Below are 25,772 nucleotides of genomic sequence, written 5' to 3'. Positions count from 1 at the left end.
ACTACTACTACTGAACACTACACCATACCCTACTACTACTGAACACTACACCAGACCCTACTACTACTACTGTACACTACACCAGACCATACTACTACTGAACACTACACCAGACCCTACTACCACTGAACACTACACCAGCCCTTACTACTACTGAACAATACACCAGACCCTACTACTACTGAACACTACACCAGATCTTACTACTACTGAACACTACACCAGACCCTACTACTACTACTGAACACTACACCATACCCTACTACTACTGAACACTACACCAGACCCTACTACTACTGAACATACACCAGACCGTACTACTACTGAACACTACACCAGACCCTACTACTACTGAACATACACCAGACCGTACTACTACTGAACACTACACCAGACCCTACTACTACTGAACACTACACCAGACCCTACTACTACTGAACATACACCAGACCCTACTACTACTGAACACTACACCAGACCTTACTACTACTGTACACTACACCAGACCCTTTTACTTCTGAACACTACACCAGACCCTTTTACTTCTGAACACTACACCAAACCCTACTACTACTGAACATACACCAGACCCTACTACTACTGAACATACACCAGACCCTACTACTACTGAACACTACACAAGACCTTCGTGAGACTTGTGACCTCTGTGTTGAATTTAGGTTTGCATTTACACCAAAAATCGTAATTCTGTCGTCTTTGCTGTCTCTTTTGCTCCCAGATTGTCTGACACAGGAGCGCCACATGATATCTGGCTGCCTGCCTGTTACAGTAAGCTTAGCACAGGAATAGTCTACTGTAGCTATAGACACTCTAATTAGTATTTGTTGGTACACTGAACACATGACCTAACCTTTGGACAATCAATTTAATCACTTTCGAGCAAATGAAAACAGTGAGCCGAGCCCAGCTGTCAATAAGGGGTGTGTCCTGTGTTCCCTGTCTCCTCTCCATCTGTGACGATTGAAGACACACGCCCTCTTCCGAGAGAGGACAGCCAAGGACGTGTGTGTGTGTGTGTGTGTGTGTGTGTGTGTGTGTGTGTGTGTGTGTGTGTGTGTGTGTGTGTGTGTGTGTGTGTGTCGGGCCAGCTATCAACTCATTACATTCTGCTAGAACAGCCCTGATTGGCATACGGGTGAATATTAACATTTCTGCACCTCCGGATGGTCCTTGAACACTGCAGTCTATTAGGACAGAACAGGGACAAGTAGGACAAGTGCATGTGTGTTTGTGTGTGTATTAGGACAGAGCAAGGACGAGTCAGAGCTTCTCCACTCTCTTCTGCTCTAGCAGCTGTTGGGGTAGAGAGACAAAACCACAGATGCCGAATCTCAAGTATTGATCTCTACGCCATATTTTTCTTCCTCTAGCGCTTCTGCTTTTCATCTATCTATCTATCTATCTATCTATCTATCTATCTATCTATCTATCTATCTATCTATCTATCTATCTATCTATCTATCTATCTATCTATCTATCTATCTATCTATCTATCTATCTATCTATCTATCTGTCTGTCTGTCTGTCTGTCTGTCTGTCTGTCTGTCTGTCTGTCTGTCTGTCTGTCTGTCTGTCTGTCTGTCTGTCTGTCTGTCTGTCTGTCTGTCTGTCTGTCTGTCTGTCTGTCTGTCTGTCTGTCTGTCTGTCTGTCTGTCTGTCTGTCTGTCTGTTCCCCAGCTTTTTCTCTCAGAAAAGGTTGTCTTGTCAGAGGAGAGTTTTTTGGTTGATCTGGCGGACTCACTAAACACACATGATTCGTTTGTTGGAGTGTGCCCCTGGCTATTTGTAAATAAAAAAAAAATTAAAAAAATGGTGCCATCTGGTTTGCTTAATATAAGGAATTTGAAATTATTTTAACTTTTACTTTTGTATAGTATATTTTATCAATACAATGTACTTTCGATACCTAAGTATATTTAAAACAAAATACTTTTAGACTTTTACTCAAGTAGTATTTTACTGGGTGACTTACACTTTTACTTGAGTAATTTTCTATTAAGGTATCTTTACTTTTACTCAAGTATGAAAATGGGGTACTTTTTCCACCACTGGAAATACTATTACACATGGTGAGGCTGAGGTGGCTGCTGAACTAAAGTGTCAAAGTGTAATCCAAAGTAATGCCTGCAGAGCACACACCCAACTTTGATTTAATGTTTTAATAAAATATAGCTATGTGGTTTGAGGGGCTCATAAAGTATTGAGATAAAATGCATATACAAATATCTTCTTGTCATCGACAGGACATGGAAAAAGAAAGATGTTGTAATTTTTATTACAGTGTGGACCATTCAATCTATGTACTGTATCATCTAGGATTAACAGAACATGACAGGGTTGTCTAATATAGTTACATTATAAAGGAGAGGTATTTCTGATCCTGCCTGTCTCTCTAGCATGTGGTCTTTACTACAGGCGACCATCTTGCTCCTGTTATCAGTCATAATTGGTCAATATTTGTTTTTCCTACTTAAATACCCAGGATTCCTCTGTGAAATATTGATGCAGATGATTCAGTTGTGCTTTAGTGAGAGATTACATTACATCAAATCAAATTTTATTTGTCACATACACATGGTTAGCAGATGTTAATGCAAGTGTAGCGAAATGCTAGTGCTTCTAGTTCTGACCATGCAGTAATATCTAACAAGTAATCTAACAATTTCACAACAACACAAGTGTAAAGGAATTAATAAGAATATGTACATAAAAATATATGGATGAGCGATGGCCGAACGGCATAGGCAAGACTGTTTAACAGTCTGATGGCCTTGAGATAGAAGCTGTTTTTCAGTCTCTCGGTCCCAGCTTTGATGCACCTGTACTGACCTCGCCTTCTGGATGATAGCGGGGTGAACAGGCAGTGGCTCGGGTGGTTGTTGTCCTTGATGACCTTTTTGGCCTTCCTGTGACATCGGGTGGTGTAGGTGTCCTGGAGGGCAGGTAGTTTGCCCCCGGTGATGCGTTGTGCAGACCTCACTACCCCCTGGAGAGCCTTACGGTTGTCGGCAGGGCAGTGGCCGTACCAGGCGGTGATACAGCCTGACAGGGTGCTCTAGATTGTGCATCTTAGGTGACAAGCCAAATTTCTTCAGCCTCCTGAGGTTGAAGAGGCACTGCTACGCCTTCTTCACCACGCTGTCTGTGTGGGTGGACCATTTCAGTTTGTCCGTGATGTGCACGCCGAGGAACTTAAAACTTTCCACCTTCTCCACTACTGTCCCGTCGATGTGGATAAGGGGCTGCTCCCTCTGCTGTTTCCTGAAGTCCATGATCATCTCCTTGGTTTTGTTGACATTGAGTGTGAGGTAATTTTCCTGACACCACACTCCGAGGGCCCTCACCTCCTCCCTGTAGGCTGTCTCGTCGTTGTTGGTAATCAAGCCTACCACTGTAGTGTCGTCTGCAAACTTGATGATTGAGTTGAAGGCGTGCATGGCCACGCAGTCATAGGTGAACAGGGAGTACAGGAGAGGGCTGAGAACGCACCCTTGTCGGGCCCCAGTGTTGAGGATCAGCGGGGTGGAGATGTTGTTTCCTACCCTCTCCACCTGGGGGCGGCCCGTCAGGTAGTCCAGGACCCAGTTACACAGGGCAGTGTCGAGACCCAGGGTCTCGAGCTTAATGACGAGATTGGAGGGTACTATGGTGTTACATGCTGAGCTGTAGTTGATGAACAGCATTCTTACATAGGTATTCCTCTTGTCCAGATGGGTTAGGGCAGTGTGCAGTGTGATTGCGATTGCGTCGTCTGTGGACGTATTGGGGCGGTAAGCAAATTGGAGTCGGTCTAGGATGTCAGGTAGGGTGGAGGTGATATGGTCCTTGACTAGTCTCTCAAAGCACTTCATGATGATGGAAGTGAGTGCTATGGGGTAATAGTCATTTAGCTCAGTTACCTTAGCTTTCTTGGGAACAGGAACAATGGTGGCCCTCTTGAAGCATGTGGGAACAGCAGACTGGGATAAGTTTTGATTGAATATGTCCATAAACACACCAGCCAGCTGGTCTGCGTGTGCTCTGAGGACGCAGCTGGGGATGCCGTCTGGGCTGGCAGCCTTGCGAGGGTTAACATGTTTAAATGTTTTACTCACGTTGGCTGTAGTGAAGGAGAGCCTGCAGGTTTTGCTAGCGGGCCGTGTCGGTGGCACTGTATTGTCCTCAAAGCGAGCAAAGAAGTTGTTTAGTTTGTCTGGGAGCAAGACATCGTGGTCCGCGATGGGGCTGGTTTTCTTTTTGTAGTCCATGATTGACTGTAGACCCTGCCACATACCTCTCATGTTTGAGCCGTTGAATTGCGAATCTACTTTGTCTCTATACTGACGCTTAGCTTGTTTGATTGCCTTGCGGAGGTCGCCTTGCCCTGATTAAAAGCAGTTGTTCGCGCTTTCAGTTTTGTGCGAATGCTGCCATCAATCCACAGTTTCTGGTTGGGGAAGGTTTTTATAGTCGCTGTGGGTGCAACATCACCGATGCACTTGCTAATAAACTCACTCACCAAATAAGCGTATTCATCAATGTTATTGTCTGACGCTATACGGAACATATCCCAGTCCACGTGATCGAAGCAATCTTTAAGCGTGGAATCCGATTGGTCGGACCAGCATTGAACAGACCTGAGCATGGTCGTTTCCTGTTTTAGTTTCTGTCTATAGGCTGGGAGCAACAAAATGGAGTCGTGGTCAGATTTTCCAAAAGGAGGGCGGGGAGGGCTTTGTATGCGTTGTGGAAGTTAGAATAACAATGATCCAGTTTTTCCAGCCTGGGTCGCGCATTCGATATGCTGATAAAATTTAGGAAGCCTTGTTTTCAGATTAGCCTTGTTAAAATCCCCAGTTACAATAAATGCAGCTTCAGGATATGTGGTTTCTAGTTTATATAGAGTCCAATAAAGTTCTTTCAGGGCCGTCGATGTGTCTGCTTGGGGGGGATATACACGACTGTAATTATAATCGAAGAGAATTCTCTTGGTAGATAATGCGGTCGGCATTTGATTGCAAGAAATTCTAGGTCAGGTGAACAAAAGGACTTGAGTTCCTGTATGTTGTTATAATCACACCACGTCTTGTTAATCATAAGGCATACACCCCCGCCCTGTTTGTTTCTGTCGGCGCGATGCGTGAAGAAACCAGGTGGCTGTACCGACTCTGATAACGTATCCAGAGTGAGCCATGTTTCCGTGAAACAAAGAACGTGACAATCTCTGATGTCTCTCTGGAAGGCAACCCTTGCTCGGATTTTGTCTACCTTGTTGTCAAAAGACTGGAAATTGGCGAGTAGTATGCTCGTGAGCAGTGGGCGTTGTGACCGTCTACGGAGCCTGACCAGAAGACTGCTCCGTCTACCCCTTCTGAGGCGCCGTTGTTTTTGGTCGCCGGCTGGGATCCGATCCATTGTCCTGGGTGGTGGACCAAAAAGAGGATCCGCTTCGGGAAAGTCGTATTCCTGGTCGTAATGTTTGTGACTTGACGTTGCTCTTATATACAATAGTTCCTCCCGGCTGTATGTAATAAAACTTAAGATTTTCTGGGGTAACAATGTAAGAAATAATACATTAAAATTATTTAAAAAAAAATACTGCATAGTTTCCAAGGAACGCGAAGTGAGGCGGCCATCTATGTCGGCGCCCGAAGTCTGCACAAATCCTAGCAAAGACAGAAGGTGCAATATAACATATTTCAGATATATTTCAGATACAGTTTTCAGATAGGCTAAGACTATCATTAGAAATGTACAGTTTATATGCAGATTGTTTTCTTATGCTCAGCACTACAAACGTTCCTACCTTGTCAGAAGCAATCAAATCAAGAGCTATGAAACACCCCAAACATTTATCTTCTCAAAACAGGGAACTACACTCCCCTCCATATTTATTTGGACAGTGAAGAAAACATTTGTGAATTTGACTCTATACTCCAGCATTTGTATTTCAGATCAAATCTTTCATATGTGGCAACAATACAGAATGTCACCTTTTACTTTAGGGTATTTTTACACTACCGTTCAAAAGTTTGGGGTCACTTAATTAAAAATGTCCTTGTTTTTGAAAGAAAATCTATTTTTTTGTCCATTAAAATGAAATCAAATTCATCAAAAATACAGTGTAGACAATGTTAATGTTGTAAATTACTATTGTAGCCAGAAACGGCTTATTTTTAATGGAATATCTACATAGGCTTATAGAGGCCCATTATCAACAACCATCACTCCTGTGTTCCAATGGCACGTTGTGTTAGCTAATCCAAGTTTCTCATTTGAAAGGCTAGTTGATCATTAGAAAACCCTTTTGCAATTATGTTAGCACAGCTGAACACTGTCATTCTGATTAAAGAAGCAATAAAACTGGCCTTCCTTAGACTAGTTGAGTATCTGGAGCATCAGCATTTGTGGGTTCGATAACAGGCTCAAAATGGCTAGAAACAAAGACTTTCTTCTGAAACTCGTCAGTATATTCTTCTTCTGAGAAATTAAGGCAGCTTCATTAAATAGTACCAGCAAAACACCAGTCTCAACGTTAACAGTGAAGAGGCAACTGCCTTCTAGGCAGTGTTCCTCTGTCCAGTGTCTGTTCTTTTGCCCATCTTAATCTTTTATTTTTATTGGCAAGTCTGAGAAATTGCTTTTTCTTTGCAACTCTGCCTAGAAGACCAGCATCCCGGAGTCGCCTCTTCACTGTTGAAGCTGCCAGTTGAGGACTTGTGAGACATCTGTTTCTCAAACTAGACACTCTAATGTACTTGTCCTCTTGCTCAGTTGTGCACCGGGGCCTCCCACTCATTCTATTCTGGTTAGAGCCAGTTTGCGCTGTTCTGTGAAGGGAGTAGTACACAGCATTGTACGAGATCTTCAGTTTCTTGGCAATTTCTCGCATGGAATAGCCTTAATTTCTTAGAACAAGAATACTGACGAGTTTCAGAAGAAAGTTTTGTATCTAGCCATTTTGAGCCGGCAATCGAACCCACAAATGCTGATGCTCCAGATACTCAACTAGTCTAAAGAAGGCCAGATTTATTGCGTCTTTCATCAGAACAACAGTTTTTAGCTGTGCGAACATAATTGCAAAAGGGTTTTCTAATGATCAACTAGCCTTTCAAATGAGAAACTTGGATTACCTAACACAACATGCCATTGGAACATTAGAGGGATGGTTGCTGATAATGGGCCTCTGTACGCCTATGTAGATATTCCATAGAAAATCTACTGTTTCCAGATACAATAGTCACGGCTGTCGTAGGAGAGAGAGGACCAAGGCGCAGCGGGTTGCGTGCTCATCATAATTATTTATTAAAATGAATGTGAACACGGGAAAAACAATAAACAAAAGAACGACAGAAGACAGTTTAACAGGCTATACTCACAACAGCAGTGTTAAAGACAACTACTCACAATTAACAACCCCAAACACATACCTATATATAGGACTCTCAATCAGAGGAAAATAGAAACACCTGCCTCCAATTGAGAGTCCACACCCAAACCTAAACATAGAAAAACTAAACTAGACAGAACGTAGAAAATACAACATAGAACACAAAACCCAGAACATACACCAAAACCTCTACAATACACATAACCCCCGAACCACATAAAACAAATACCCTCTGCCACGTCCTGACCAAACTACAATACAAATAATACCTAAACTGGTCAGGACGTGACAGCACTGTATTTCTGATCAATTTGATGTTATTTTAATGTCTTAATTTTTTCTATTTTCTATATTATAGAATAATAGTGAAGACATGAAAACTATAATATAACACATATGGAATCATGTGGTAACCAAAAAAAGTGTTAAACAAATCAAAATATATTTTATATTTGAGATTCTTCAACGTAGCCACCCTTTGACTTGATGAGAGCTTTGCACACTCTTGGCATTCTCTCAACCAGCTTCATGAAGTGGTCTCCTGGAATGCATTTCAATTAACAGGTGTGCCTTGTCAATAGTTAATTTGTGGAATTTCATTCCTTCTTAATGCATTTGAGACAATCAGTTGTGTTGTGAAATGGTTGGTATACAGAAGATAGCTCTATTTGGTAAAAGACCAAGTCAGTATTATGGCAAGAACAGCTCAAATAAGAAAAGAGAAATGACAGCCCATCATTACTTAAAGACATTAATGTCAATCAATTTGGAAATGATAGTTTGTTGGTGATGTGGACACCAAGGAACTTCGAAGCTCTCAACCTGCTCCACTACAGCCCCTTCGATGAGAATGGGGGCGTGCTGGGTCCTCCTTTTCCTGTAGTCCACAATCATCTCCTTTGTCTTGATCATGTTGAGGGAGAGCTTGTTATCCTGGCACCACACTGCCAGGTCTCTGACCTCCTCCCTATAGTCTGTCTCATTGTTGTCGGTGATCAGCCCTACCACTGTTGTGTCATCGGCAAACTTAGTGATGTGTTGGAGTCATACCTGGCCGTGCAGTCATGGGTGAACAGGGAGTACAGGAGGGGACTGAGCACGCACCCAAGAGGGGGCGCCATGTCGAGGATCAGCGTGGCAGATGCGTTGTTACGTACCCCTACCACCTGGGGGTGGCCCGTCAGGAAGTCCAGGATCCAGTTGCAGAGGGAGGTGTTTAGTCCTAGGGTCCTTAACTTAGTGATGTGCTTTGAGGGCACTATGGTGTTGAACGCTGAGCTGTAGACAATGAATTGCATTCTCACGTAGGTGTTCCTGTTGTCCAGGTGGGAAAGGGCAGTGTGGAGTGTAATAGAGATTGCATCATCTGTGGATCTGTTTGGGCGGTATGCAAATTGGAGTGGGTCTAGGGTTTCTGGGATAATGGCGTTGATGTGAGCCATGACCAGCCTTTCAAAGCACGTCATGGCTACAGACGTGAGTGCTACGGGTCGGTAGTCATTTAGGCAGGTTAACTTAGTGCATCATCTGACCTCTTCTTCATCGATGAAGTCACTGGTGCTTCCTGGTTTAGTTTTTGCTTGTAAGCTGGAATCAGGAGGATAGAGTTATGGTCAGATTTGCCAAATGGAGGGCAAAGGAGAGCTTTGTACGCATCTCTGTGTGTGGAGTAAAGGTGGTCTGGAGATTTTTTTGTCTTGGTTGCACATTTAACATGCTGGTAGAGTCCCCTGCCACTAGGAGCGTCACCTCTGGATGCGCGTTTTCCTCTTTGTTTATGGCCTTATACAGCTTATTGAGCACCCCACACTTGATGGTGTGGGGGTGCTTTTCTGGCGACACTGTCTGTGTTTTATTTCGAATTCAAGGCACACTTAACCAGCATGGCTACCACAGCATTCTGCAGCGATACGCCATCCCATCTGGTTTGCACTTAGTGGGCCTATCATTTGTTTTTCAACAGGACAATGACCCAAAACACACCTCCAGGCTGTGTAAGGGCTATTTGACCAAGAAGTAGAGTGATGGAGTTCTGCGTCAGATGACCTGGCCTCCACAATCACCCAACCTCAACCCAATTGAGATGGTTTGGGACCGCAGAGAGAGGGAAAAGCCGCCAACAAGCGCTGAGCATACCGTATGTGGGAACTCCTTCAAAACAGTTGGAAAAGCATTTTTGAGAGAATTCCGAGAATGTGCAGAGTTGTCATCGAGGCAAAGGGTGGCTACTTTGAAGAATCTAAAATCTAAAATATATTTTGATTTGTTAAACACCTTCTCGGTTACTGCATGATTCTGGTACTGTACGTATTTGGACAAATTCTCTTATAGTGTATTAATGTAGTCAAAAGTTTAGTATTCGGTGCCATATTCCTTGCAATGACTACATCAAGTTGTGACTTTACAAACTTGTTGGATGCATTTGCTGTTTATTTTGATTGTGTTTTAGATTATGTTTGGCCCAATAAGAACTGAATGGTGAATAATGTATGATGTCATTTTGGAGCCCCTTTTATTGTAGGTAAGAATATAATATGTTTCTGAACACTTCTACATTAATATAGATGCTACCATGAGAATTAACTGTATAATCAGGAATTAATTGTAAATAATAATAATGAGAAAGTTACAGAGGAACAAAGATCATACCCCACAAAAAATGTTAACCTCTCACCATTACCAATACAGTATAATTTTTTGGGGGGTATGATCATTGTTTATCTGTAGCTTTCTCACTCATCATTATTCTCGATTCATTCATGATTATCCATAATCATGGTAGCATCCACATTAATGTACAATACTTGTCTTTTGACTACCTTAATAGATAAGTGAATTTGTCATAATACTTATGAAATAAATTAATTCAAATGGGGGACATAAGGTGAAATACATAAGGTGTATTTCTAAACGGAAAAACAGATATGTATGAAAATACCCTCAAATAAAAGGAGGCATTACGTACTCTTTCCTCATATGAAACATTTGATCTCAAATCCAAAATGCTGTAGTCAAATTTACAAATGTTATCTTCACTGTCCAAATAAATACAAGATGGTGTAGCAGTTCAGACGTCTTTGTCTTTGTCTTGTCATGTCCCGTGTATATATCTTTTTTCCCTTCGTATATACAGCTGTATTTGGTATATATTTTGTATATTTTTAACCTCAGTTTCAACATACTCTCCTGCAATCGCCTCACACAATGTGGTATGGATCTGCTATTTTCTATACTTTAGAACCAGAACCCACAACAGAAGCTAGCCAGCTAGCTACTAGCTAGTAGTCAGTTAGCCACTGCTAGCGGTCATCAGCTAACCTTAGCCCGGTTAACTCCTGCCAGTCTGCACAGCGCGATTCAACCCAGAGCATACCGGACTGCTTTTTCTCCACATCTCCGGTTTCCTACTTCAAGCTCTGAACCTTTTCACCTGGATCATCGCAGCTGCTATCCGAGTGGCTACCCCCTGGCTACTGTCTCTGTCCCGAAGCAAGCACCAGTGAGCCTGGAACTAGCCTTGTGCTAGGCCCATCTCCTGGCTAGCAGAAGAGGTCCATCAGCCACTCCTTGGACTACAATACATATTTTGCCAAATGGCATGGACCCCTTTTTATTGCCGATACGGAGCCCCGCCAATTCCATCACGACTGGTCTATCGACGTAATCCGCCAGATGGGTTTCAACAGTCTCCTCCGTCATGACGTCCCCTGAAGGCCCATTCGCTAGCCTGCTAGCTACGGCCCGCTAGCTGCCTAGAGCATATCGACTGTTAGCTGAAGAGGACCATCAGCAAATTTCTAGGGCTACAATACCTATTTTGCCAATTGGTCTGGACCCTTTTACTGCCTACACGGAGCCCTGCTGATCCAACACGACTAGTCTACCGACGTAACCGTCTGAGGGGGCTACAAAAGACTCTCTGAATCGCCGTGTCTCCAGCTCGCCAAGCTTCCCACTATGATCACTCGGCTACGCATGCCTCTCCCTAATGTCAATATGTCTTGTCCATTGCTGTTTTGGTTAGTGATTATTGTCTTATTTCACTGTAGAGCCTCCAGCCCTGCTCAATATGCCTTAGCTAGCCCTTGTGTTTCACCTCCCACACATGCGGTGACCTCACCTGGTCTAAATGATGTCTATAGAGACAAAACCTCTCTCATCGTCACTCAATGCCTAGGTTTACCTCCACTGTATTCACATCCTACCATTCCCTTGTCTGTACATTATGCCTTGAATCTATTCTTCCGCGCCCAGAAACCTGCTCCCTTTACTCTCTGTTCCGAACGCACTAGACAACCAGTTCTTATAGCCTTTAGCCGTATCCTTAGCCTACTCCTCTTCTGTTCCTCTGGTGATGTAGAGGTTAATCAAGGCCCTGCAGCACCTAGCTCCACTCCCATTCCCCAGGCACTCTCAATTGTTGACTTCTGTAACTGTAAAAGCCTTGGTTTCATGCATGTTAACATTAGAAGCCTCCTCCCTAAGTTGGTTTTACTCACTGCTTTAGCACACTCTGCCAACCCGGATGTCCTAGCCGTGTCTGAATCCTGGCTTAGGAAGGCCACCAAAAATCCTGAAATTTCCATCCCTAACTATAACATTTCCCAACAAGATAGAAATGCCAAAGGGGCTGGAGTTGCAATCTACTGCAGAGATAGCCTGCAGAGTTCTGTCATGCTACCCAGGTCTGTGGCCAAACAATTTGAGCTTCTACTTGTGAATTGATTGCTCCCCATCTATCTTCAGAGCTCGTACTGTTAGGTGACCTAAACTGGGACATGCTTAACACTCCGGCAGTCCTATAATCTAAGCTAGATGCCCTCAATCTAACACAAACAATCAATGAACCTACCAGTTACAACCCCAAATCTGTAAACACGGGCACCCTCATAGATATCATCACTGTCAAACGCTCCCTAAAACACTTCAGCGAGCACGCCTTTTTAATCGACATGGAAGGATATTGACCTCATCCCGTCAGTAGAGGATGCCTGGTTAATCTTTAAAAGTGACTTCCTCACCATCTTAAATAAGCATGCCCCATTCAAAAAATGTAGAACCAGGAACAGATATAGCCCTTGGTTCACTCCAGACCTGACTGCCCTTGACAGCACAAAAACATCCTGTGGCATACTGCATTAGCATCAAATAGCCCCCATGATATGCAACTTTTCAGGGAAGTTAGGAACTTATATACACAGGCAGTTAGGAAAGGAAAGGCTAGCTTTTTCAAACAGACATGTGTATCCTGTAGCACAAACTCCAAAAAGTTCGGGGACACTGTAAAGTCCATGGAGAAAAAGAGCACCTCCTCCCAGTTGCCCACTGCACTGAGGCTAGGAAACACTGTCACCACCGATAAATGCACCATAATTGAGAATTTCAATAAGCATTTTTCTACGGCTGGCCATGCTTTCCACCTGGCTACCCCTACCCCGGTCAACAGCTCTGCATCTCTCACAGCAACTTGCCCAAACATCCCCCATTTCTCCTTCACCCAAATCCAGATAGCTGATGTTCTGAAAGAGTTGCAAAATCTGGATCCCTACAACTCAGCTGGGCTAGATAATCTGGACCCTCTCTTTCTGAAATTATCCGCCGCAATTGTTGCAACCCCTATTAATAGCCGGTTCAAACTGTCTTTCGTATCGTCTGAGATCCCCAAATATTGGAAAGTTGCCGCGGTCATCCCCATCTTCAAAGGGGGAGACACTCTAGACCCAAACTGTTACAGACCTATATCTATCCTACCCTGCCTTTCTAAAGGTCTTTGAAAGTGTAAGGTCTGTCGTCAGAAATGGACCAAGGCGCAGCGGGAATGTGGATACTCATATTTCTTTAATAAAAGCACGTAAAGCATTCACAGGGAAAACAATAAACAATACTTACGACGACAGGAACAGTTTTGCAGGCTAACAAACGCAGTGCAAAAACAACTACCCACAACCACAAGGAAAAACACACCCTACTATATAGGACTCCCAATCAAAGGCAACTCAACACACCTGCCTTCAATTGGGAGTCCAACACCCAACTCACACGTAACACAAAATCTCTGCCACGTCCTGACCAAAACGAATACAATTGCTCCCTCTGCTGGTCAGGACGTGACAGTACCCCCCCTCAAGGTGCAGACCCCGGAATGCACCTTAACCTCTATGGGCTAGGTGGGACGCTAGCGTGCCACCCGTGGTGCACTCCATCAACAGCAGGTGCATTTCAAGAGCGGCAAATTTGAATCCAAATAAATGTCAAAATTCAAATTTTTCAAACATACAACTATTTTACACCCTTTGAAAGATAAACATCTCCTTAATCTAACCACGTTTTACGATTTCAAAAAGGTTTTACGGCGAAAGCATAAATTTAGAGTATGTTAGGACAGTACATTTACAAGAGTTGTGTGTAATGTTTTGTCGATTCAAAGACAGGGTCACCAAAACCATAAAACCAGCTAAAATGATGCACTAACCTTTTACAATCTCCATCAGATGACACTCCTAGGACATTATGTTAGACAATGCATGCATTTTTAGTTCTATCAAGTTCATATTTATATCCAAAAACAGCGTTTTACTATGGCATTGATGTTGAGGAAATCGTTTCCCTCCAATAACCGGCAGTCAAGTCAGCGTCACAAATTAAATAATTAAAATTAGAAAACATTGGTAAAATATTATATTGTCATTTAAAGAATTATAGATTTACATCTCTTGAACGCAATCAACTTGCCAGATTTAAAAATAACCTTACTGGGAAATCACACTTTGCAATAATCTGAGCACTGCGCCCAGAAAAATACGCGTTGCGATACAGACTAGACGTCATGTTGGGGAGATCTAAAATCGAAAATACTATGTAAATAATCCATTACCTTTGATTCTCTTCATCAGATGTCACTTCCAGGTATCACAGGTCCATAACGAATGTAGTTTTGTTCAAAAAAGCTCATCATTTATATCCAAAAATCTCCGTCTTGTTAGCACGTGATCTAAGCCAGCCGGACTTCTCGTCATGAACGAGGGGAAAAAATATATTTACGTTCGTTCAAACATGTCAAACGTTGTATAGCATAAATCATTAGGGCCTTTTTTAACCAGAACATGAATAATATTCAAGGTGGACGAATGCATACTCTTTTATAACGTATTGGAACGAGGGTACCCAACATGAACTCGCGCGCCAGGTGTCTAATGGGACATCATCGTTCCATGGCTCTTGTTCGGTCAGATCTCCCTCCAGAAGACTCAAAACACTTTGTAAAGGCTGGTGACATCTAGTGGAAGCAATAGGAAGTGCCAAAATATTCCTCAGCCCCTGTGCTTTTCAATGGGATAGGTTTAAAGGTAATACAACACATCAGGTATCCACTTCCTGTCAGAAAATGTCTCAGGGTTTTGCCTGCCAAATGAGTTCTGTTATACTCACAGACACCATTCAAACAGTTTTAGAAACTTTCGAGTGTTTTCTATCCATATATAATAAGTATATGCATATTCTAGTTACTGGGTAGGATTAGTAACCAGATTAAATCGGGTACATTTTTTTTATCCAGACGTGCAAATGCTGCCCCCTAGCCCTAACAGGTTAAAAAAGAAAACACAAAAAAATCCCCAATACCCCAACAAAACCAATAAACAATACCCCCTAAACAATAAGGGAGGGAAGGGAGGGTGGCTGCCGTCAACGACGGCACGGTGCTACACCCTCCCTCCCCAACCCACCTATCCTGGAGGTGGCTCAGGTGCGGGACGTGAACCTCGCTCCACCTTCGGCGTCGCCCACTTCGGTGGCGCCGATAGCTGCGCCGGACAGACGGGCCACTCGGGCTGACCCTGGCAGACGGACCACTTTGGCTGGGCCGGAGGACAGGCGGGCCACTTGGGCTGGGCTGGAGGACAGGCGGGCCACTTGGGCTGGGCCGGAGGACAGGCGGGCCACTCGGGCTGGGCCGGAGGACAGGCAGACAACGTGGGCTGGGCCGGAGGACAGGCGGGCCACTCGGGCTGGGCCGGAGGACAGGCGGGCCACTCGGGCTGGGCCGGAGGACAGGCGGGCCACTCGGGCTGGGCCGGAGGACAGGCGGGCCACTCGGGCTGGGCCGGAGGACAGGCGGGCCACTCGGGCTGGACCGGAGGACAGGCGGGCCACTCGGGCTGGACCGGAGGACAGGCGGGCCACTCGGGCTGGACCGGAGGACAGGCGAGGCACCTTGGCAGATCCGGGCAGACTGGCCACTCTGGCAGATCCGGGCAGACGGGCCACTCGGGCTGGGCCGGAGGACAGGCGGGCCACTCGGGCTGGGCCGGAGGACAGGCGGGCCACTCTGGCAGCTCCGGGCAGGCGGGCCACTCTGGCAGACCCGGGCAGACGGGCCACTCTGGCAGACCCGGGCAGATGGGCCACTCTGGCAGACCCGGGCAGACGGGCCACTCTCGCAGACCCGGGCAGTCCGGCCACTCTGGCAGCTCCGGGCAGTCGGGCCACTCTGGCAGCTCCGGGCAGTCGGGCCACTCTGGCTGATCCGGACAGGCGGGCCACTTGGGCTGGGCTGGAGGACAGGCGGGCCACTTGGGCTGGGCCGGAGGACAGGCGGGCCACTCGGGCTGGGCCGGAGGACAGGCAGACAACGTGGGCTGGGCCGGAGGACAGGCGGGCCACTCGGGCTGGGCCGGAGGACAGGCGGGCCACTCGGGCTGGGCCGGAGGACAGGCGGGCCACTCGGGCTGGGCCGGAGGACAGGCGGGCCACTCGGGCTGGACCGGAGGACAGGCGGGCCACTCGGGCTGGACCGGAGGACAGGCGGGCCACTCGGGCTGGGCCGGAGGACAGGCGGGCCACTCGGGCTGGGCCGGAGGACAGGCGGGCCACTCGGGCTGGACCGGAGGACAGGCGGGCCACTCGGGCTGGACCGGAGGACAGGCGAGGCACCTTGGCAGATCCGGGCAGACTGGCCACTCTGGCAGATCCGGGCAGACGGGCCACTCGGGCTGGGCCGGAGGACAGGCGGGCCACTCGGGCTGGGCCGGAGGACAGGCGGGCCACTCTGGCAGCTCCGGGCAGGCGGGCCACTCTGGCAGACCCGGGCAGACGGGCCACTCTGGCAGACCCGGGCAGATGGGCCACTCTGGCAGACCCGGGCAGACGGGCCACTCTCGCAGACCCGGGCAGTCCGGCCACTCTGGCAGCTCCGGGCAGTCGGGCCACTCTGGCAGCTCCGGGCAGTCGGGCCACTCTGGCTGATCCGGGCAGTCGGGCCACTCTGGCTCATCCGGGCAGACGGGCCACTCTGGCATCTCTGGGCAGACGGGCCACTCTGGCATCTCCGGGCAGATGGGCCACTCTGGCAGCTCCTGACTAGCGGGCGGCTTTGGCGACTCCTGACTGGCGGGCAGCTCTGGCGACTCCTGACTGGCGGGCAGCTCTGGCGACTCCTGACTGGCGGGCAGCTCTGGCGACTCTTGACTGGCGGGCAGCTCTGGCGACTCTTGACTGACGGGCAGCTCTGGTGACTCTTGACTGGCGAGGCTGGGCTGACGCACTAGATGCCTGATGTGTGGGGCTGGTACTGGACATGCCAGCCTGGAGACATGCACCTCCATGCTAGGGCGTATAGCGGGAAACACCGGACCGTAGAGGCGCACTGCCGGTCTTGAGCGCAGGGTTGGCATCACCCCTTCACGCTCGATGCTCATCTCGCCCTGGCACATGCGGGGCACTGGTACAGGGCGGACTGGGCTGTGCGTGCGTATAGGCAAGATAGTGCGCACCTCAGCGAAACATGGCGCCCTCCACCTCATACGCTCCTCCATGTAATCACAGGTAGCTGGCTTACGGCTCTTCCTTGGCCTAGCCAAACTACCCGTGTGCCCCCCCCATTTTTTTTATTGGGGGTGCCTCTCCGGCTTCCTCGCCAGCCGTGTTCCAGCATAACGTTCGCTCTCTTTTCCTGCTGCCTCCGCTCTCCTGGCTGCCTCCACCTGTTCCCATGGGAGGCGATCCCTTCGAGCCAGGATCTCTGCCCATATGTAGGATCCCTTGCCGTTCAGGATATCCTCCCATGTCCATTCATCAACCCGATGCTCCTTCCTCCTCCGCTGCTTGGTCCTTTTGTGGTGGGTAGTTCTGTAAGGTCTGTCGTCAGAAATGGACCAAGGCGCAGCGGGAATGTGGATACTCATATTTCTTTAATAAAGCACGTAAAGCATCCACAGGGAAAACAATAAACAATACTCACAACGACAGGAACGGTTTTGCAGGCTAACAAACACAGTGCAAAAACAACTACCCACAACCACAAGGAAAAACACACCCTACTATATAGGACTCCCATTCAAAGGCAACTCAACACACCTGCCTTCAACTGGGAGTCCAACACCCTACTCACACGTAACACAAAATCTCTGCCACGTCCTGACCAAAACTAATACAATTGCTCCCTCTGCTGGTCAGGACGTGACAGAAAGCCAAGTTTACAAACAGATCACCGACCATTTTGAATCCCACCGTACCTTCTCCGCTATGCAATCTGGTTTCCGAGCTGGTCATGGGTGCACCTCAGCCACGCTCAAGGTCCTAAACGATATCATAACCGCCATCGATAAAAGACAATACTGTGCAGCCATTTTCAGTGACCTGGCCAAGGCTTTTGACTCTGTCAATCACCACATTCTTATCGGCAGACTCAACAGCCTTGGTTTCTCAAATGACTGCCTCGCCTGGTTCACCAACTACTTCTCATACAGAGTTCAGTGTGTCAAATTGGAGGGCCTGTTGTCCGGACCTCTGGCAGTCTCTATGGGGGTACCACAGGGCTCAATTCTCGGGCTGACTCTTTTCTCTGTATACATCAATGATGTCGCTCTTGCTGCTGGTGATTCTCTGATCCACCTTTATGCAGAGGACACCATTCTGTAATCTTCTGGCCCTTCTTAGGGCACTGTGTTAACAAACCTCCATATGAGCTTCAATGCCATACAACTCTCCTTCCGTGGCCTCCAACTGCTCTTAAATGCAAGTAAAACTAATTGCATGCTCTTCAACTGATCGCTGCCTGCACCTGCCTGCCCGCCCATCCAGCATCACTACTCTGGACGGTTCTGACTTAGAATATATGGACAGTTACAAATACCTAGGTGTCTGGCTAGACTGAAAACTCTCCTTCCAGACTCACATTAAGCATCTCCAATCCAAAATTTAAATCTAGAATCAGCTTCCTATTTCACAAAACAAAGCATCCTTCAATCATGCTGCCAAACATACCCTCGTAAACTGACCATCCTACCGATCCTTGACTTCGGCGATGTAATTTACAAAATAGCCTCCAACAATCTACTCAGCAAATTGGATGCAGTCTATCACAGTGCCATCCGTTTTGTCACCAATGCCCCATATACTACCCACCACTGCGACCTGAATGCTCTCGTAGGCTGGCCCTCGCTTCATACTCGTCGCCAATCCCACTGGCTCCAGGTCATCTATAAGTCTTTGCTAGGTAAATCCCCACTTTATCTCAGCTCACTGGTCACCATAGCAGCACCCACCCATGGCACGCGCTCCAGCAGGTATATTTGACTGGTCACCCCCAAAGCCTATTTCTCATTTGGCCACCTTTCCTTCCAGTTCTCTGCTGCCAATGACTGGAACGAATTGCAAAAATCACTGAAGCTGGAGACTCATATCTCCCTTACTAACTTTAAACATCAGCTGTCAGAGCAACTCACAGATCATTGCACCTGTACATAGCCCATCTGTAAATAGCCCATCCAACTACCTCATCCCCATATTGTTATTTATTTTTTGCACCTTTGCACCCCAGTATCTCTACTTGCACATTCACCTTCTGCACATCTTTCACTCCAGTGTTTAATTTCAAAATTGTAATTACTTCACCACTACGGCCTATCTATCGCCTACCTCCCTTATCTTACCTCATTTGCACACACTGTATATAGATTTTTCTATTGTGTTATTGACTGTACGATTGTTTATTCCATGTGCAACTCTGTGTTGTTGTTTGTGTTGCACTCCTTTGCTTTGTCTTGGCCAGGTCGCAGTTGTAAATGAGAACTTGTTCTCAACTGGCCTTCCTGGTTAAAGTTGAAATAAAAAAATCGAAAATAAAAAGAATTGTTCATAGGGGAGTGTACCTTGACTAATGTAAGTCAACTGTCTTCCATAGCTATAGCCCATACATCTCCCTTCTGTGACTAATGAATATCTATCCCTACCCATGGCTGTGTTATATCACTGTAATTGAGATGTCCTCTGTGTTATATCACTGTCGTTGAGATGTCCTTTGTGTTATATCACTGTCATTGAGATGTCCTCTGTGTTATATCACAGTCATTAAGCTGTCCTCTGTGTTATGTGGCTGTCATTGAGATGTCCTATGTGTTATATCACTGTCATTGAGATGTCCTCTGTGTTATATTGCTGTGTAATTGAAGTGTCCTCATTGTGTTCTCTGCCTCCCCAGATCACAGAGCAGCAGCTCCGGCAGACCAACGACCGCTTCAAGGCCTTCCTCAACGGAGACACCCAGATAGTGGCTGACGAAGCTTTCATCAACGCAGTCCAGAGTTACTATGAGGTACAGTAACATAACCTCTCTCTACTGCCACAGACCCATAACCCCATCTCTCTCTCTCTCTCTCTCTCTCTCTCTCTCTCTCTCTCTCTCTCTCTCTCTCTCTCTCTCTCTCTCAAAATCCCATAGTATTACTACCAGTCCAGAGCTACTAGGAGGTAAACTCTATCTCTGTGACTAACTTGCAGTCTTCACCCCCTGGGCCCAGTTTTTCAAAAGTTATCGGATTTTGGCAATCAGATAGGGTTAAATGCACAGGAATAGAACAGGCATTCAAGTCAATGATATGCCCGTTCTATTAATTATATTTCTATGCATTTATTCCTATCCGATTGCATTTTGAAAAATGGGGCCCTGGAGTCTGTCACAGTCTTATAATACTACGAGATAACCTAACAGGGTTGTGTGCTCGGCCCCGTGGCTACGCATGACTCCAACTCAATCATCAAGTTTGCTGAAGACACAACAATGGTAGGCCCGATTACCAACAACAATGAGACCGTCTCTAGGGAGGAGGTTAGAGCCCTGGTGGAGTGGTGCCAGGAAAATAACCTCTCCCTCAACGTAAAAAAACAAACAAAGGAGTATGGTGTCAAATTGATCTCTAAAATTGAGCGCGTGCGAAATGATGTTGTTGAACAAGATGGAACATCATTGAGCAAGTAAACACTGAGTCGAGAGAGCAGAGGACGCATCCTGTGAGCAGTAGATGAGTGCTGCGAGTGCATAGACCAGTTGAAAGCACAGATATTTGGCCAAGACCGAAAGGATGGGTCCCACGAGTGCACAGGCCAAACTTGAGAGCTTGCAAGTGCGACTTTGAGTGAGCAGAACATCATTGCCGCAGATCAAAAATAAAAATCGTGTAATAAAAAAATACAGAACCGTAAGCAAACACACGTTGTTCAAATGTGAAAAATGTATTGGAAAGCATCAAATTGTCTACCAACAATAGGCAAGTCTTTGTTAAGTTTTCACTCTCAATTTCTCAAGTTGCTCTCTCTCAGGTCTTGGCACCTTTGGGTTTCAATGTCTGTTTTCTTTTGATTGGATTTCAGGCTGGTGGGGGCAGGCGAATGCTTGCCAGTGGCCAGTCCAGTGTTGCGTTGTGTGATTGGCTGAGTCTTCTTGGGTGCATGACTTCAAACAGATGAGCTTTAGAGCCATCTGTTTAGCTTGATAGCCAGCTTGAACAGTAAGTACCGACCGACTTGGGAAACCCAGCTTCAACATGATACATAAGCAAAGCAATTGGGAAATAGATTATAAACTATACTATACCTTTAGTTGAGTGGAATCTACTTGCTAAAGTTAGCTAACTAACTAATTACTTGTTAGCCAGTAACGTTTGTCTGTAAGACGAAAAGCAGACAGTCTGCTCTAGCTAAGTAACACCATAGTCCATCACTAGATAATAGTTTCTCTTCACTTTTCCACAAAGTGTCTGGTAGGTGTTTGCTTGATATGAGGGAGTTAATGTATCAAAGAATAATTAGATTATGGACATAATGTGGATGTGATCTAACAGGTTCATTCATCACACAGTAGGTCCTGGACATCATTTAATACAGCTAAATATAATGATTCCATTGTTGGGAATAACATGTGAGTGCACACATAATAATGGCATAATGATGATACCATTGAAAGAAAAGAAGGACCAGGAGGGTAGTTAAGAGAAAGTGTAGGAATTGAGATGAAGGCAGGATCCAATATTTAGGATATTTACTCTATTAAGGGCATACATGCAGCACATGGGGGATTTTTTAATTATATGGTGACATGAAGGGGAGAGTCTAATACTTTAATACAGTACATAACGAGTGCCTTATAGAATGTAAACTGAAATGAATATGATTAACCAGCTAAACTCAGGTCAACATGTTATCATGGTACACACAGTATTCAAAGGAGGACTGAGGACAAAGCAACGCTATGTATTCACCAAACATTTAACTGAGGAAAACAGATTTGTTTTATAGTAACTGTCTGATTGGGAACCACAATTGCCTATCAAATTACAGTCTCAAATTATTTCAATTTACCATTGGATGTATTATTGAGTATAGGCAGTAATATAGGAGTCGAATCACATGGGGAGTCTGATCAGATCAGATGTTATCAGCAAGCCAGAGCCATCTGTGGAAAGAGCTCAAGTTGAACAAAGTTATATGTGCAAACGGATAACAAATGTATCATTCGACATAAGATTCCACCTAAAACAATGACATGAGCTCTGTCGCAATTATTCTCAACTCCTCACTTCCTCTCTACTCAGACTGTGTGTGTACTGATGTCTGGCCAGAGTGTGATTTAGTAAGGAAAAGTTTCAACCTAGGGCTGAATATGTCACGCAGGTTGCCAGCCTAAGAAACTGGGGAAAACGCAGAGTGGAATGTTTACATTTTCTACACCGGTAACTGGACGGCGTTCACACTTGTTGAATAGTTTCACCGTCCTGGAGCCTGATTTTCCTGCACCTTCGTCGCTGGGGGTGCCTGTATCAGCGGCCGCAGTGCCTACTACTACGATTTAGAAGTTGACGTCTGCAACCTTCCGTCCCTGCTCTGGATTAATTGGGGCTTCTCCAACTGTCGGAGGCCTGCACCAGGCACCGGGAGGAACAGGCTTAAGTCATCCAGCCTCTCGCCCGTCCATAAAGGGTTCTCCAGCTGTGATTTTAGGCAGATCCATGGTAGGAAATGTGACTGTTCCTGGTGCAAAAACATTGTCCTATCCCGGAGCTCGAGTAAATGACATTACTAAACTGCTCCCACATGTACTACGTCAGGTCATGGACATCGATTCTATCGTAGTCCATATGAGTTTTAATGACATTATGAAGAGTAGGTCTGAACAGTTGAAACTGGATTTTAAAGATCTGACTGACTCTCTGCTAGACACTAACAAAAGACCAATCATATCTGGCCCTGTGCCCTCTATGAATCGTGGCATTGAACGCTTTAGCAGGATTCTTTCTCTTCACAACTGGCTATGTGGTTATTACAGCTCAATGGGTGCAACTTTTGTTGACAATTTCGATATCTTTTGGAAACAAAACACATTTTATAAGGAGGATGGGATCCACAAAAATCATTTTGCTTCAGGTTATCAGTCAACCTAACAGGGCAGTTACAAACAGCACAGGAATGAAATCATCAAAATGTATTAATCACATCTTTACTAATGCTGCAGAAATTGGCTTGAAAGCAGTATCCAGATTGATTGGATGTAGTGATCACAATATAGTAGCCTTAACTAGGAAAACCAAAGTTCCAAAGGCTGGGCCTAATATAGTGTATAAGAGGTCATACAAAAACTGTTGTAGTGATTCCTATGGTTATTGATGTAAAGAATATTTGTTGGTCCGTGGTTTGTAATGAGGAGCGAACAGATGCTGCACTTGACACATTTATAAAATTGCTTATGACAGTTACTAATAAGCACACACCCATTAAGAAAATTACTGTAAAAACTGTTCAATCCCAGTGGATTGATTAGGAATTGAAAAATTGTATGGTTGAGAGGGATGAGGCAAAAAGAATGGCAAATAAGTCTGGCTGCACAACCGATTGGCAAACGTACTGCAAATTGAGAAATCATGAGACTAAACTGAATAAAAGAAGAAGAAACTACACTATGAAACAAATATAAATTACATAAATAATGATAGTAAAAAGCTCTGGAGCACCTTAAATTAAATTTTGTGAACAAAGGTAAACTCAATAGATATTGTCAATTACTTTAATGATTTTTTCATTTGCTAGATCAGCAAATTTAGGCATGACATGCCAGCAACAAACGCTGACACTACACATCCAAGTATATCTGACCAAATTATGAAAGACAAGCATTGTAATTTTGAATTCCTTAAAGTGAGTGTGGAAGAGGTGAAACAATTATTGTTGTCTATCATCAATGGCAAACCACTGGGTTCTGTCAACTTGGATGGAAAATTACTGAGGATAATAGCAGACGATATTGCCACTCCTATTTGCCATATTTTCAATTTATGCCTACTAGAAAGTGTGTGCCCTCAGGCCTGGAGGGAAGCAAAAGTAGTTCCGCTACCCAAGAATAGTAAAGCCCCTTTACTGGTTCAAATAACCGACCAATCAGCCTGTTACCAACCCTCAGTAACCTTTTGGAAAAAGGGTTAGGGTTAGGGTTAGGGTTAGGGTTAGGGTTAGGAAAAAGGTGTTTGACCAGATACATTGCCATTTTACAGTAAAGAAATTGACAACAAGCTTTCAGCATGCTTATAGGGAAGAACATTCAACAAGGACAGCACTTACAATTCATGATAAAAAGATTGTGGGGGCTGTTTTGTTAGACTTCAGTGCTGCTTTTGACATTATCGATCCTAGTCTGCTGCTGGAAAAACGTATGTTATGGCTTTACAACCCCTGCTATATTGTGGATAAAGATTTACCTATCTAATAGAACACAGACGGTGCTCTTTAATGGAAGCCTCTCCAACATAATCCAGGTAGAATCAGGAATTCCCCAGGGCAGCTGTTAAGCCCCTTACTTTTTTCTATATTTACTAATGACATGCCACTGGCTTTGAGTAAAGCCAATGTATCTACTGTATGTATGCAGATGACTCAACGCTATATATGTCAGCTACTACAGCGAGTGAAATGACTGCAACACTTAACAAAGACCTGCAGTTAGTTTGAGTGGGTGGCAAGGAATAAGTTAGTCCTAAAAGTTTATAAAACGAAAAGCATTGTATTTGGGACAAATCATTCACTAACCCTAAACCTAAATGAAATCTTGTAATAAATAATGTGGAAATTTAGCCAGTTGAGGTGACTAAACTGCTTGGAGTAACCCTGTATTGTAAACTGTCATGGTCAAAACATATTGATACTACAGTAGCTAAGATGTGGAGAAGTATGTCCATAATAAAGCGCAGCTCTACCTTCTTAACAGCACTATCAACAAGGCAGGTCCTACAGACCCTAGTTTTGTCGCTCCTGGACTACTGTCATGTGGCAGTAAAAGGGACTCAAAAATTGCAATTGGCTCAAAGCAGGGCAGCACGGCTGGCCTTTGGATGTACACAGAGAGCTAATATTAATACATATATATGTCACTCTCTCCTGGCTCAAAGTGGAGGAGAGATTGACTTCATCAAAACTTGTATTTATGAGAGGTATTGACATGTTGACACCCCACAAGACATGCCAAGAGGTCTCTTTACAATCCCCAAGTCCAGAACAAACTATGGGAGGCACACAGCACTATATAGAGCCACAACTACATGGAACTGTAGTAAAATTAGATTTGTAAAAAATTGATAAAAATACACCTTATGGAACAGCGGGGACTGTGAAGCAACACAAACATAGGCACCGACACATGCATACATGAGGTGAACTGTACCAATCCACATAGGCACAGATAACATATGCACTATACACAAGTACATATGGATTTTGTACTGTAGATATGTGGTAGTGGTGGAGTAAGGGCCTGAGGGCACACAGTGTGTAGTGAAATCTGTGAATGTATTGTAATGTATTTCAAATTTTATAAACTGCCTTAATTTTTCTAGACCCCAAAGAAACATTAACCCTTAAACAGAAGAGGTAAATAACGACTCTGCGAACTAGCCAGTTCAGTCCATTAACCTGGAGGTTGACTAAGATGCCTAACGGAGCCTAAGAATGAAAGGAGGTTAAGTCGTCCCCCAGATGAGCAGGTTGAGTTCGTGCCCTCATTGGCTGTTATTCAGCCACCCCCGCATGTGGCTCTTGCCCTTGGGGAGCCCACAGAGGCTGGGGC

The 25,772-nt window shown here is 45.2% G+C and overlaps 1 protein-coding gene across 2 annotated transcripts in view; it reads left to right on the top strand.

Moving 5' to 3' along the window:
* The window catches only part of LOC100380688 (calcium-dependent secretion activator 1), a 158,518-nt gene that overhangs the window by 20,201 nt on the left and 112,545 nt on the right, over nt 1-25,772 (top strand). For both annotated transcript variants that reach the window (XM_082967611.1, XM_082967610.1), the window contains exon 2: nt 19,869-19,982. In XM_082967611.1, coding sequence (XP_082823737.1) covers nt 19,869-19,982 — 114 coding nt within the window. The remainder of the gene's footprint in view (nt 1-19,868; nt 19,983-25,772) is intronic.

This window comes from Salmo salar, chromosome 22 (assembly GCF_965601325.2).
Source record: "Salmo salar chromosome 22, fSalSal1, whole genome shotgun sequence".
Lineage (NCBI taxonomy): Eukaryota > Metazoa > Chordata > Actinopteri > Salmoniformes > Salmonidae > Salmo > Salmo salar.
The sequence above is the reverse complement of the archived record's forward strand: the minus strand, read 5'-3'. Positions and strand labels throughout refer to the sequence as shown.